This window comes from Chiloscyllium plagiosum, chromosome 7, assembly GCF_004010195.1.
Source record: "Chiloscyllium plagiosum isolate BGI_BamShark_2017 chromosome 7, ASM401019v2, whole genome shotgun sequence".
NCBI lineage: Eukaryota > Metazoa > Chordata > Chondrichthyes > Orectolobiformes > Hemiscylliidae > Chiloscyllium > Chiloscyllium plagiosum.
Window position 1 is genome coordinate 8,839,381 of NC_057716.1, and position 14,190 is coordinate 8,853,570.

Genomic DNA, 14,190 nt, shown 5'->3' on the forward strand with positions numbered 1-14,190 from the left:
GGCAAACTTCGCTAGAATGCCCCCGGTCCCTTCATCCAGATCATTAATATATAATGCGAACAGCTGCGGCCCCAACACTGAACCCTGCAGGACACCGCTTGTCACCGGCTGCCATTTCGAAAAAGAACCTTTTAAACCAACTCTCTGCCTTCTGTCAGACAGCCAATCCTCAATCCATACCAGTAGCTCACCTCGAACACCATGGGCCCTCACCTTGCTCAGCAGCCTCCCGTGTGGCACCTTATCAAAGGCCTGAGTTTGGTTCCTTTTCAGATAGTGATCCAATTCCCTTTCTGAATTTGAATCTGCCTTAACTACACTTTAGAGCAGTGAATTTCCAAATCTTGACCACTCAACTCATTTAGATGTTATCTTTATGTCTTCTTTATCTCCTCCTTTTGTGAATAACCTTCAATATGTTCTCTTGTTCTCAATTCCAATGGGAACAGTTTCTCTCTGTCTATTCTGCCTGGTCCCTCCAGGATTTTGATTCCTCAATCAGCATTGGATGGTTGAAAATATTTATGGCACAAGAAAAGTCTGCAATTTTGGATGAATCTGGGTCTTTTATATTACTAGTTCTTAATCATTTTTGAAACAACCTGCTGAACTACCCTCAAACCAAGCATAGAGTCACCGATTCCAAGCACTGCTACCTTTCAAACTGTCCTGTCAAGACTACGCTTTTGTAAATTATATTTGTGGTTGCAAGATTTTGTTTTCATAGTGTACTGTTGGATAGTTTGTTCCTATGATTTGTGCTGGAGTCCAACTCTGGCAAGGCCTTTTAAGCACACAAATATTAGGAAATACCATTTAACATTTTAATATATACATGCATAAATAAAGTCTCAATAAATGAATGCCAGCTGGATCTAGTTAAGTGCTTTATTTCAATACCAAAATGTTTGGGGAGTTACTTCATGGACTTACAACCTACACATTTTTCTTGAGAATACAACACAGTACTGAGAATATAACTTTTTTTGCAAAACTACTTCACAACCAAGTGAGGCTGATAGTGCCTTTAATTTGGTGGATTTTAAAACACTGAAGCAATTTTGCATGTGAGATGGAAAGAAATTACCACTTACAATGGACTCCCTGTTGTGGCAGGCAGCAGCAGCATCTCACTGAAACACAGTAATATTTCCAGAACTGAAATTACAGCAGTACTCCCAGAACATGAATTGCCTTTGTCTGCGCTGCTGTAAGGGAATTTTCATCTTCCATTTCCAGTCATTAATTGGTTAGCCAATGGACTTTTGAAGAGGCTAATTAGTTTTCAAATTTGACTAATTATATAGTTTGTGTATATCAGCTCTATCTTTTCCACTTCCTCTTCAATTGTTGAACAGATTTAATTGCCCAGAGTAAACTCCAGGAACTAGATCATTTAATGAAGTTTCAAGGTCAAATAAAACAGCTCAAATCGTTCTAGTGACAAGATGATTATATTATTGACTGAAGACCATGGGATGAAACAAGGTCAAAAGAAATCATGAAATGAGGTAAAAGGGGTATATAATTATTTTCATGAGCTATAAGGAGGCTGCAGTCTCTGGCAAGCAAGCTTTTGTTGCCCACCTCTAATTGTTTTTGAGAATTCTTTTCTTCATGTAAAGTTTTGCCAAGTCATAACAGAATATTGGCAAGTCATGGAATAATATATTTCATAAAGCTCCTTGCAACGAAAAATCTGTTTTCTTTCCTGAAATTCTCTTGTTCCCCTTTGGATAGTGCCACTGATTTTGAAAAGGAAACCGAGGAGGCTAGGGTTTAATATCTAATTCATCAACCACACTTCACACAAGGCTGCACTATGTCAATGCTACACTACATCAATTAAAAAGGCATCTGTATGGGTATATGAATAGAAAGGGTGTAGAGGGATATGGGGCAAATGCTGACAGATTGGAATATCTGGTTGGTGCAGATGAGTTGGACCAAGGAGTCTCTTTCTGTGCTGTGTGCCTCTATGAAGCCTGAGTCCAAATTTGTGCTCAAAGTTAGTTTTAAAACACTCTTGTTCCAAATAATACAGCTTTAGTTTACACTTAAATTTAGATTGATAAATTGAGCAAATTTCTGTCATTTATAGATGACAGTTTTCTGTAACATCCTGCAATAGCTTTAGAACATTGGTTTCCAAATTGGGATATCCATACCTCGAGTGCATAAGGGATTGCAGGGGGCCCTGTGAGTCAGTCACACTTCTGACATCCTGTCCGACTTCCTTCTTCCATCATCTTATTTCAGTTGTTAAGCTACATACCTAAATACAATAGATAACCTGGTTTTCTTTGGAGAGTCGATTCTGTCTTGAGGTAACAACCTTTGAGGATGAGCACAAAACATCTGAACCCCACTGCTGTGATCTTCCCTGAATGCAGTGACACTGAGAAATAGTTGCCTGTAACTCTATTACTGCATGGTGTATTGGCACGTATTCTGCGACTGATAATCAGCAATTAACTGGAAGTAGCATTGCATTCTTGGCAAAGCAATAAGCCTTCTCTAAGTTGAAATAACATTTTTGTAATGGAATTGTTTAATTTCCACAGTATTTTGGCGTTCATCTACTGAAAACTGTGCGCTTACTACGTCTGCTACGGCTGCTTCAGAAACTGGACCGCTACTCACAGTACAGTGCTGTGGTCCTTACACTGCTCATGTCCATGTTTGCCCTGATAGCACATTGGATGGCCTGTATCTGGTACTTTATTGGGCAGAAGGAAATTGAAGCCAATGACCTTTCCACCTGGGAAATTGGTAAGTGACACTACTTTTTATAGGAGTTATCAAAATGCAATAAGGTTTCTGAATCTGCACAGCAGAAAAGGGATAGTTTTTCACAGGTAAAATATCACTTGAGGCAGGAAGAGATGGCAGTGATATCCACTTGTTCAGGTCTTTTGTAATTTATATTTGCTGAGGTTTTATTCAAGAACAGTGAAAGGCAGCCCTTAATTTCCACCCCATAAAAATTGCACAATAATCCGCCAACACACCATATGGCATTGTATTGCCTATTTTCATTGCAAACATTTACAATATTCCTTTTTTAATGTCACTTGACAGTACACAGGAAGCAATACGTTCACGGGCTCTGAATTCAATTGGGATAAAGACATTTGTTTGATGAAAATTCTAAGAGGAAGCTGGTTGAACAGTAATGATCCACTGTGAACTTGCTGTTTTTTAATATAGTTTTAAAGAGCTTCTCTGCTGCAAGTTGTCCTCCAATAAAAACCTTGAATTAAATTTCATCCAAATCAATGTCTGTTTTAAGAGTACCAAGAAGAAAGTCAGAGATTTTTTTTTAAACTAGCAAGCCTTATCAGGAATACTTATTGTTACATGTCATCAAAATGACCTTTAAACTTGTATTTGCCCTCAACTGTGATATTTCCTCCGGGTGCTCCGGTTTCCTCCCACAGTCCAAAGATGTGCAGGTTAGGTGGATTGGCCACGCTAAAAAAAATTGCCCGTAGTGTTAGGTGAAGGGGTAAATGTAGCGGAATGGGTCTGGGTGGGTTGCTCTTCGGAAGGTCGGTGTGGATTTGTTGGGCCGAAGGGCCTGTTTCCACACAGTAAGTAACCTAATCTAATCTAATCTAATCTAATCTAATCACTAGCTCACCAACCAGAATCATTGGTTCAATGTTCACTTTCAGAGTACACAATAAAAACTTGTATTTATATTATGCCTTTCACAACTTCAGGACCATAACAAGCTTCAAGTTTTAAATGTTGGCATGGTACAATGTTGGGTTCATTGCAATGCTTGATATATAGCAATGTTTCACAATCTGTAAGGTGATAATCACCAAATAATCTGTTTTTTTTTGAGGAATTTGATTTAGAGACAAATCAACCAGGACAGTGTTCCACTCTCCTGCTCTTCTTTGAGACAGCATCGTGGAATCTTTTACCTCCATCTGAGATGATAGACGGAGCCTCGGTTTAATTACTAACCAAAAGGCATCACTCCAGCAGTGCAGCTCTCCCTTGATTCTGCACTGGAGTGTCGGTCCACATTTTTGTGCTTGAGTATCTGTAATGGTGCAACCTGAATTCACAGCCATTCCCACACTAAGGCAAGAATGCTCCAAACTGAACCATAGATATAGCTTTCCAAAGTTGATGGGGTTGCCCACTGAGAATTTAGATCTCTTGCAGCAATGAATGTCCTAGGGAACGAAGACTAAATTATAACAGTTGTGCTCCACCTCGAACAGAGCCTTACTCCGTGTTTCTCATCCAACTTTTGACTTCCAAATTTCTTATTGAGGGCTGACAGTAATTTTCAGGCCTTGAAATGGGGTCATAGTGGGAACACATTTAGGGAGTCCTGGCCTATTCAATGCCAATTATTCAGTGGGAATGTTTAATGATTTGATTTATTTCTTGTTGCATGTACCTAAGTACAGTGAAAAGCTTTGTGTACAAGCAGTACAGGCAGATCATAGTAAACAAGGACACACAGGTCATAGAGAGAAAAAAGAACTTAGAGGTGTACAGGTTCCATTGCACAGGCCATGAACTAGACAAGATCAACATTAGCAAGATCAGCATCATTTGGAGTTAGAGAGCCCATTCATCAGTCTAATAATAGCCAGGAAGCAGCTGTTTCTGAACCTGCTGGTGCATGTGTTCAAGCTTCTGTATCTTCTGTCTGACAGAAGAGGTTGGAGGAAAGCGTTACCAGCATGCGGTGGGTCTTTGATGATGTTGGCAGCCTTTCCACAGCAACGAGCTGTGTAAATGGAGTCCATGGATGGAAGGTTGGCTTCTGTGATGGTCTGGGCTGTGCACACCACCCTCTGTATTTTCTTATGGTCTTGAGCAGAGCAGTTGCCACAGTTTGAGAAACTGTTTCACAAAGCATTCAGTTTGTGAAGGAAAACAACACTAGACTATATTTTCCATTGCGGGAAATCCCATGCAAAACATTTCACTGTCATATTTCATGGGAAATTGTTTTTATTTATTTGTAAACAAATGAAACAGATTTAAAACCTTTTGATATAAGACACAGGATTATTATATTGTAGCACATTTCAGGTAAAGAAAATAATTTACTCTTTTTGACAGACAAAGTCTTGCAATATTACAAAATGGGTCAAATGTACGTGCAAGGGGAGATAGGGAAGAACAATCTCTGTCAGAGTGAAAAATTCCAAGTGCTTCAAAAGGCTTGCCTAGAAGGAATTCAGCAAAAATCTCCCTTTGCTGTGGTGTCAGAGGATGCAGGAAAGTACAGAACTGGAAGGGTCTCTGCCTTTTTTAGAGAGTGTTTCAAAAATACAAAGACAGTCAATCATCACTTCCTCAAGCATTCTGCGAAAAAAGAACACATTATCTTCCTTGATTGTCTTTCTGGGAAGTCTATTTCACACATCCATTGTCTCATATGTAAAGTAATTGAATCTGAAGTGTCTGTGCATCTTTCTTCCTGTGAAATTACTCAAGATTACCAATCTGTAAGGTTCCTCCATATTCCAAGAGGAGGATTAATAGATTTCCGAACCTTTAGATTTGCATCTGACTTATGGGATACTCAATTAGCACAAGTGGGTGAGATGACAAGACGAAACAGTCAATTTCAGCTTGACTATTGGAAGGTATGCAGTTAAAATGAAGTCTGGAGGATTGTCCAGATGTTTCAACGATGCAAGAAAATGAAACAATGAATTCAGAGTGCTGCAAGGCAACAGCTCTCTTTTCAGATACTTCCCTGAAGCTGGTGCTGCAGACTGTCAGGACCCACAAAATGATTCAATTTTCATTATGGCTAGAGATTTCAGAAAAGTGTACCCCTAGATACAACACTGGAAGAGGTTTCATTACCCATTTAATGCCTGGACATGGCACATTATCCTGTTGTGCATCTAACCCAAACCCCCACCGCTCCCCCCCCCCAACTCTTCTTTCTCAAGCTAAATCCAGTATGCTGCATAGAACAGCCTATTTCCGAACAACATGGCTAATCAATTTGGCATAAATACTTCTATTGAACCATGACAGTAATATTAAATTTAAAAAATGCAGTAAGAATAAGGTTGGTATTCAACACTTTGAAATAAGGTGAAAGATTAAATAGGCAGTTGTCCCCAGTCAGCTTCAACTACAGACTGCAGTTGTTTTTGACTTCAGAAACGCAATGACATGCTAGCTCATCAAAACAGGTCAATTTACACTATAAGGAACATAAAAGGAACTACTAAAGTCTTAAAGAGTGAAGAAAAGAATAGTTAGAGGAACAAACCGACCAATTAGGTACCAAAAAGGAAATTGGTGGAAATAATACGCATAGCTCAGCAAGTGAATGAGCACGCTGGCTGTGTATTCACGAATTAAGATGCTGCTAATGTTACAGTAAAGAAGGAGCTTGAGAAATTGGATAGGAGGAAAATAGATAAAAATAAGTAAATGATTGGAATGGCTCAAAGCAATCATTTTCCAGCCAGAATGGATACATCTTGGGTTGATGAGAGAAGCAAGCATAAAAAATATGAGATTCTGGTCACAATCTTTCAATCCTCTTTCAATACTGATGTAGTGACAGATGAATGAAGGGTATTACATCTCTGAAAATAAAATAAATAATCAAGCAATCATGAGCCAGTCATCCAAATGTCAGTGTTGGAGGGTAACATTATAGATACCATGATCTGCGATAGAATTAACTTTCAGTTAGAAAATCAGGAGATAATAAATGACAACCTATGCGGGTGTTAAAAATAAAAACTCGCAAACACTATTGAGTTAATGAAATTAGCTGAATGATGAAGGTAGTCCTGTTGATGTTATGTATATGGATTTAATAAGATGTCCCGTACTATTCTTACATATTACCAAAATTAAAGTCCATTGGATTAGCAAGTCCTGGCAGTCATAGTATTGACACAATATTGACTACGGGACAGAAAAGATGAATTGGTGGTGAATGGATGTTTTGCAGAATAAAAGGGACATATATTGAGATGTCCTTTAGGTATAAGTATTCAGATCACTGCTCTTCTAATGTATATTAATAATCTGAGTATAATTTAAAAGTTTGTAAATGACACACAACTTGCAAATGTAACAAACAGTGAGGAAGAGAACAGCAAACTTCAGGAGGACATGGACTGCAGAAAACAGCAGGTACACAGCAAGCCTGAGAAGGGTGGGAATCCATTCAAGAAGAAAGAATGAGAATAGGCAATTTAAATTAAATAATATACACCATGATTGCCCTAAGTTCCATTATAGCGAAGAAGGTGTTTCCATGCTTGCCTTTATTGGTCAGGACATTAAATATAAGAGTTGGGAGGTCATGTTGTGGCTGAACAGGACTTTGGCTAGGCCACTTTTGAAATAGTGTGTGCAATTTTGGCCTCCCTCCTATAGGAAACTTGTGAAACTTGAAAGGATTCAAAAAAGATTTGTAAGGATGTTGCCAGGGTTGGAGGGTTTGAGCTACGTGGAGAGGCTGATTAGGCTGGGGCTGTTTTCCCTGGAACATCGGAGGCTAAGGAATGACCTTAAAGATATTTATAAAATCATGAGGGGCATGGATATGGTAAATAGACAATATCTTTTCCCTGGGATGGGGGAGTCCAGAACTAGAGGGTATAGGTTCAAGGTGAGAGGGGAAAGATTTGAAAGGGACCTCAGAGGCAATGTTATCATGCAGAGGGTGGTGTGTGTATGGAATGAGCTGCCAGAGGAAGTGGAGGAGGCTGGTACAATTACAACATTTAAAAGCATCTGGATAAGTATACGAATAGGAAGGGTTTAGTGGAACATGGGCCAGGTGCTGGCAAATGGGACTAGATTAATTTAGGATATTTGATCAGCATAGATGAGTTGGACCGAAGGATCTCTTTCTGTGCTGACTATGACTCTACGTCAGCCACCCATACCAACTCATCTTGCAGTTTCAGGCATTCTTTTCTGCTTACCTTGCATTCCCATCTGACCATCCATCATTGATAATCATCCTCATCTTAATGCAATGTCAAACCTAGACTTCACCTTCACCCTTCTCAATTGTTCTTCATCTATTGACAATATTCTATTATTATCACAGGTCAAATCCTTCCCTCCTTGTAAGCAAAGAATACACAGAGGGGTCCCTGAATTAGAGCAGCCAGGACAGCAATGAGTGCCATTGCTGATGCCCCTACTATAGTAAGTCTCTCTCCCAACTTCCTGTGCCTGCTGTTGTTCCTCTTCCACCTCCCTAAGAGACAGTGTGCTCAACACATTCCTTTTCCTGGAGTTCCAGTCTTTGTTGCTTTGTTATATTGTGTGAAACACAGTTTAGTGCCATCTGTCCAATGAGAGGAGTCTACAGACCTGTCCAGGCATCTGAAGCACATTTTTAATATCCTGTGCAGAGACAGCTCACATGTCAGTCTACAGTTTTATGCTTGAGTATCCTGGAATGGTGAGACCTGAACTCTCAGCCATCCAGCACCAAGGCAAGAATTGAACCACAAATTAACTCTTTTTAGTCTATTTGATCTGGGAGAAAGTTATCCATGAAGAAGGGGGTCCTTTCTAATTAACCCTGTTGTGACCAACCAAGAGGGCACGTGAATGAAGCAACTCTCCTGGCATCTTGACAATCTGAAACCGCAATAAATTCAGTAACGCTCTCTAGTGACAGGATACAATATGAGGTACTGAGTCTTCCTTTTTCTTTTACCCTGAGTTTTTCTTCTCACCAAGTTGTCTGATTTCACTCTTTCTTTGGAGTTGAAGCTTTTTAAAATTCCATCTCTTTCCAATTTTTCTTTGCCTTTTCTTTTCAGTTCTCTTTTGTGTCTGATTTAAGTTTTCATTCAGTTTTCTTTCTCTATCTTTTACCTCTAATTCAATGTTTTAATTTCAAACTGAATCTTGGCTAATTCTAGCAGGGATGTTTCCGTTTTTTCACATTTCCCTTTTTTGAATCCTAAATACTGAGCATTCACTTTCGACACCACATACTTACACCACATACTAAGATCCTGATTTTATTTCTACCTGCAATTAACCCATTAACACTCTCAGTCTAGCCTTCATCAAAGATTTCAAATAATCTACTGTAAGAAGCTGCAGAGAGTTGTGAACACAGCACCGTGCACCACACAAGCCAACCTTCCATCTATTGATTCCATCTACATTTCTTGGTGCCTCAGAAAGGCAGCCAACATAATCAAAGATCCCTCCCAGCCTGGTCATAATCTCTCCTAACCTCTTCCATCAGGAAGATACAAAAATTTAAAAACATTTTAAAACAGCATTTTCCCCACTGTAATTCAACTTCTGAATAGACCTCTCAAATTTTAAACTTAATGTTGATCTTGTTCCTTGTTCACCTTCACTGCAGCTGGACCATTGTGTTCCTCACTCTGTTCTATCACCCTTATTGATTTTTTTATGGTATGATCTGCCTGTACTGCATGCAAAACAGAACTTTTCACTGTATCGAGATACACATGACAATAATAAATTCAATTTTAAAACATCAAATCAAAAATCTCCTCCCAGAAAAATGGTAACAGCAATCAAACCCATTTTGAAATCCTAATGTAATTAGATGTTACAATTTTTACATCTGTGTCCACTCCACCAATGTACTAATTTTTAAAGATCCATAAATCCCTCTTGAAGAAAGTTATTGCATTTCCCAGCAAGAGCGCCTACTTTGTTATGATCCCAATTAATGGTAATACTGGGCAAGTCAAATTCCAGAGTGGAATCTGGCTTAATAAACCATACATTTTATTTATGTATCTTGCCAATGTTCTTTTAACAAACAACATCAAAACGTTTATTACGTACAACAGGAAAAATAACACAAACTTTACAAGAACTAGTTGAAACAGTCTTATTACAAATGTCAGAAATAAAGATTCAACCCTTTTGCCCTCAACAGCAACCTTATAGATACTCTAACATCAGTCCAGTATCATTCTGTTTCCATTTCAAAATGGTCTTCAGTGGGCATGACTTGGTTTCTTTTTAATTAACTTCTGTATTTACTCACATTATCTGCTTTAGTTAATGTGTATTCATGAGACCTTTGAACAAATGGCTAACACAGCTCACTTATTTTGTTATCTGCTTCCTTAAACATCTTTTCCACAGCTTTCTGTTACTGGAGCTTTCTCTTCCTGACATTAGACTCATCAGGACTTCTTTCCTCATGCCCTAACTATTTTGGAGACTGCTCAACTGAACCGCTTATCCTTTCTGAGTAATCTATTTCTATCTAAAGCAAACCTACACTTTCATTGGCATTCTATTCATTAAAGTTTGTGCGAAGATTTGTAGCTCGGGTGCTCGTTGTTGTGGTTCTGTTCACCGAGCTGGAAGTTTTTGTTGCAAACGTTTCGTCTCCTGGCTAGGCGACATCATCAGTGCTTGGGAGCCTCCTGCGAAGCGCTTCTTTGATGTTTCCTCCGGTGTTTATAGTGGTCTGTCCCTGCCGCTTCCGGTTGTCAGTTTCAGCTGTCCGCTGCAGTGGTTGATATATTGGGTCCAGGTCGATGTGTTTGTATGGCTGCTCATTTTTCAACTGATGGAAGGGCAATAGGGCAATTGTTGCCTCCTACCTTTTTGTCCAAGCAGTGTAGATGACATTCAACAGCCATTTTGTTTTCTCATTAAATCCTTAAACTTACAGCCAGGGTGTAGTTTTCAGAGTTTTCTTGGATTTAATCACTACTCTGAGCCATTGGCTTGATAAATAATGCTTGGTAAAGTTCAGTCATCTAAACCCTGGAACTCGTACTAAAAAGAAAATGTTCTCAACAGAACATTCATTGTTAAAATTCATTTCCCCAACATCAAATGTTGTGTAGCAGTAACTTCCTCCAATTAAGTCTATAATAAACTATTTCCTTCCATCCCCACCACCAATTCCCCCAATTATGGATCCTATTGTAATCCAGATGAAGAAGACTGAATAATTGTTACATCATTATACTGTGAGAGAAGGCGGGATCTACTTAACACAAAATACCTATTCTTCACTCACTGTGTTTTGTTGGAGAAATCGTGTTGCTTTTTCTGGGGAATATTATTACAGTTTCAGTCATGAATACTGTTTGTTGTATTTTGCAAAGATTCTTTTTAAATGGTTAGTGCATTACTGAACTGCATTGTTTATCAAACCTGTTTCTTAAGACTTTGGTTTCTATGAAATGGACCGTTTGCCCATAGTCTCCATTTTGGTAGCACCAAATCGCTTTCTCTGGTCAGGGTTTGAGACTGAACCAGACAGTTCACAACTTTGGTATTGTATTTGAACCTGAGCCAAGCTGCAGACCTTAGATCCTCTCCATCACCAAATCTACCTACACTGCGGCATCACTTGACTCCACCCAAGCCTCAAACTATCAACTGGTGAAACTCCCATTCAAGTTTATTTTTAAGCTCTAGATTTAATTATTCCAATGCTCTCAAGGCTGACCTCCCAACTTAATTCGTCTGCGAGCTTGAGAGCAACCAAACTTTTTTTGCCCGTGTACTAGCTCATACTGTGTTTCAATCGCCTATGATCCCTGTGCTTAAGGGTCTATAAGGAGCTATATAAGTTGCCATTCTGGCTGATGCTTTTAACTGTGAAAATAAGCCTTTATAAACTTGGAGGTGACCTTCCTCTACTGTGTTTCAATCGCCTATGATCCCTGTGCTTAAGGGTCTATAAGGAGTTATACAAGTTGCCATTCTGGCTGATGCTTTTAACTGTGAAAATAAGCCTTTATAAACTTGGAGGTGACCTTCCTCAGCAGCACTGTATTAGAACAGAGAGAAATTTTGGGATAGTGTAGGGGGACGAGCCGAGAATAGTTCACTAGTCGGCGCAACATCAAGGGCCGAAGGGCCTGTTCTCCACGTACTCGGAGAATCCTACAATGCCTTTGACACTGGCCACTTGGAATGCTTATACTGCAGCAAGCAATATCTGTTCCAAAGTGAAATTTCGGAACGCAATTCAATGCAGTCATCCCAATTTTAATTTATTCTTTTGACAGTTACTTCTTCCTTTTGATGCGACTCCACAAGTGCTTGCAAACCTTTTGTTAAGCAGCCATTGCAATTCTCGAAAATGAAGATGCAACTCTGTTTACGTTCCAAACGAGTATGGTCCTACTCAATATCCAAACATGTGGAATATCACGTGGCAGGTTGGGAACATTGTAAGGCTTTTCCAACTCATGACCATTCTGTTTGTTCTGTCCAGTCAAACATCCCAGCTAAGACCAAATGGTTCAAGGTTCAAATCTGGAAACTTTGACACTGCATTGCTCAGGTGAAGCATCTCTTATCCACTTCTAAATTATTGGATAATTTAGATTCTTTATTCTAAAAGCATTATTTTGACTTTACAAACACTGTTATAAAACTAGAAATTGTAACATTATCATTTGTATTTAAACAAGTGAAAAGGATAAAGGAAAAGTAAAAACATTAGTTACAAGAGCTTTGGAAATTTTTCAGTTGAATATCAGTGAAAAGGTCAAACTTGCTGGAATTTTTGATGATATTGCTTTTTTTAATTCAGAAAAAACCTTGACTTGTGTTCTAATATCTGTGGATTTAGTATCATGAATTATTTTTAAATCTGCTTGCCTAAACATTTCACTGACAAGGCATTCAAATGATCAGCAAAAGCTGAAAACGTTTTTATGTTAGCTCCTTGACCAATGTTATTCACAAAGGCTAAGAATGTATCCAGTCACAATAAGCAATAGCATCGTGAATGCATTTGTGAAGATCTCAGAATGAGATTTGAGCCTGGCCTGTTAAAAGTCCAGTGCAAACTAAAGCCCTAAAGATTGATAGAGTTCTGTGCACTGAAGGCAAGTTGTTGTTGCTGCTTTGGCCAGGTTTTGAGAGGCAGATCACTCAATGCTGAAGATTATGTGGGGTGTTTGCCTCACCAAATACAACCCTCAGGTACGTTTGGGATGGCAAAAATGATACCTTTGGAAATAATTATAACATTTCAGTGACATGAGTTCAGGAGCTATTTTATTTTACTGATTATGACCAAACTTCACCTTCTTCTAAATGGCTTCTGAAAGAGAACAGTAATACAAATATATCACAGTCGCCTTTATAGTACATTAAAGAAAATTGTTTTTCGTATACAGTCCTTTTTTTCTGGCAGCTGGCCAGTCATTCACCAAAGTTGAAACTTTATTGCTGGAACAGCACAGCAGGTCAGGCAGCATCCAGGGAACAGGAGATTCGACGCTTCGGGCACAGGCCCTTCTTCAGGAATGAGATTTTCACCAAAGCCAACTTTCTTCTAAAAAAGAAATTGCTTATACCTTACTGGCCTGCTTCCCAACATGTCACACACATCTTTCCTGCCCCAGAGCAGGTTAGAGTTGGGTTCTCAAACCTCTCACTTTGGGTTTGGTGAGACAAGTGGTCAGTCAAGCATTACACAGCCTCTTTTCCAAATTCCTAAAAATAATGTCCTATTCTTAACATGAATGGAACATCTTGAAAACAATAAATTAGTCAATTTATTTTCTCAGTTCAAAACTGTATGAAAGTCACAGGATTGCACAGAGCAAGTTAGCTTTAATGAGAATAGTCCCATCAGTCCCCTCACTGTGACAAATTTGAATGGCTCCTTTGAGAACTTAAAAAGTAATATTTTTAATAATAGAACAAAGGAGCAGTGTTTTTTTCCCTGTGAAAAGTAGGTTAGAATCTTTTAAATAACAACAGGGTAATAGTTTGAACTAAAACCACAATATGTTTATTCAGGAGCACAATATAGAGAAGCAAGATGTTGGACGAGAGTCACGACCTGGGCCTTGGTGCATTAGTGATAAGGAGAGGCTCGATAGGCTCAGACCATTTTCCCTGGAGTGTAGAGAGGTTGAGGGGTGACCTTATGTAGTTTATAAAATCAAAACGGGCATAGAAAAGGTGCATAGCTGAGGTGTTTTTCTCCAGGGTAGGAGAGTCCAAAACTAAAAGACATAGGTTTAAAGGTGAGTGGGAAAAGATTTAAAAGGGACCTGAGGGGCAATGTTTTGACACACAGTGTGGTACATATATGCAGCAAGCTGTCAGATGTAATGCAATTACAACATTTAAAAAGATACTTGTGTATGTACACGGATAGGAAAGATTTAGATGGATATGGGCCAAACTCAGGCAAATGGGACTAGTTCAGTTTAA

General features: G+C 38.9%; 1 protein-coding gene across 3 annotated transcripts in view; it reads left to right on the plus strand.

Moving 5' to 3' along the window:
* The window catches only part of kcnh3 (potassium voltage-gated channel, subfamily H (eag-related), member 3), a 664,660-nt gene that overhangs the window by 454,200 nt on the left and 196,270 nt on the right, over window positions 1-14,190 (plus strand). For all 3 annotated transcript variants that reach the window (XM_043692967.1, XM_043692968.1, XM_043692965.1), the window contains exon 7: window positions 2,565-2,772. In XM_043692967.1, the coding sequence (XP_043548902.1) occupies window positions 2,565-2,772 (208 nt within the window). The remainder of the gene's footprint in view (window positions 1-2,564; window positions 2,773-14,190) is intronic.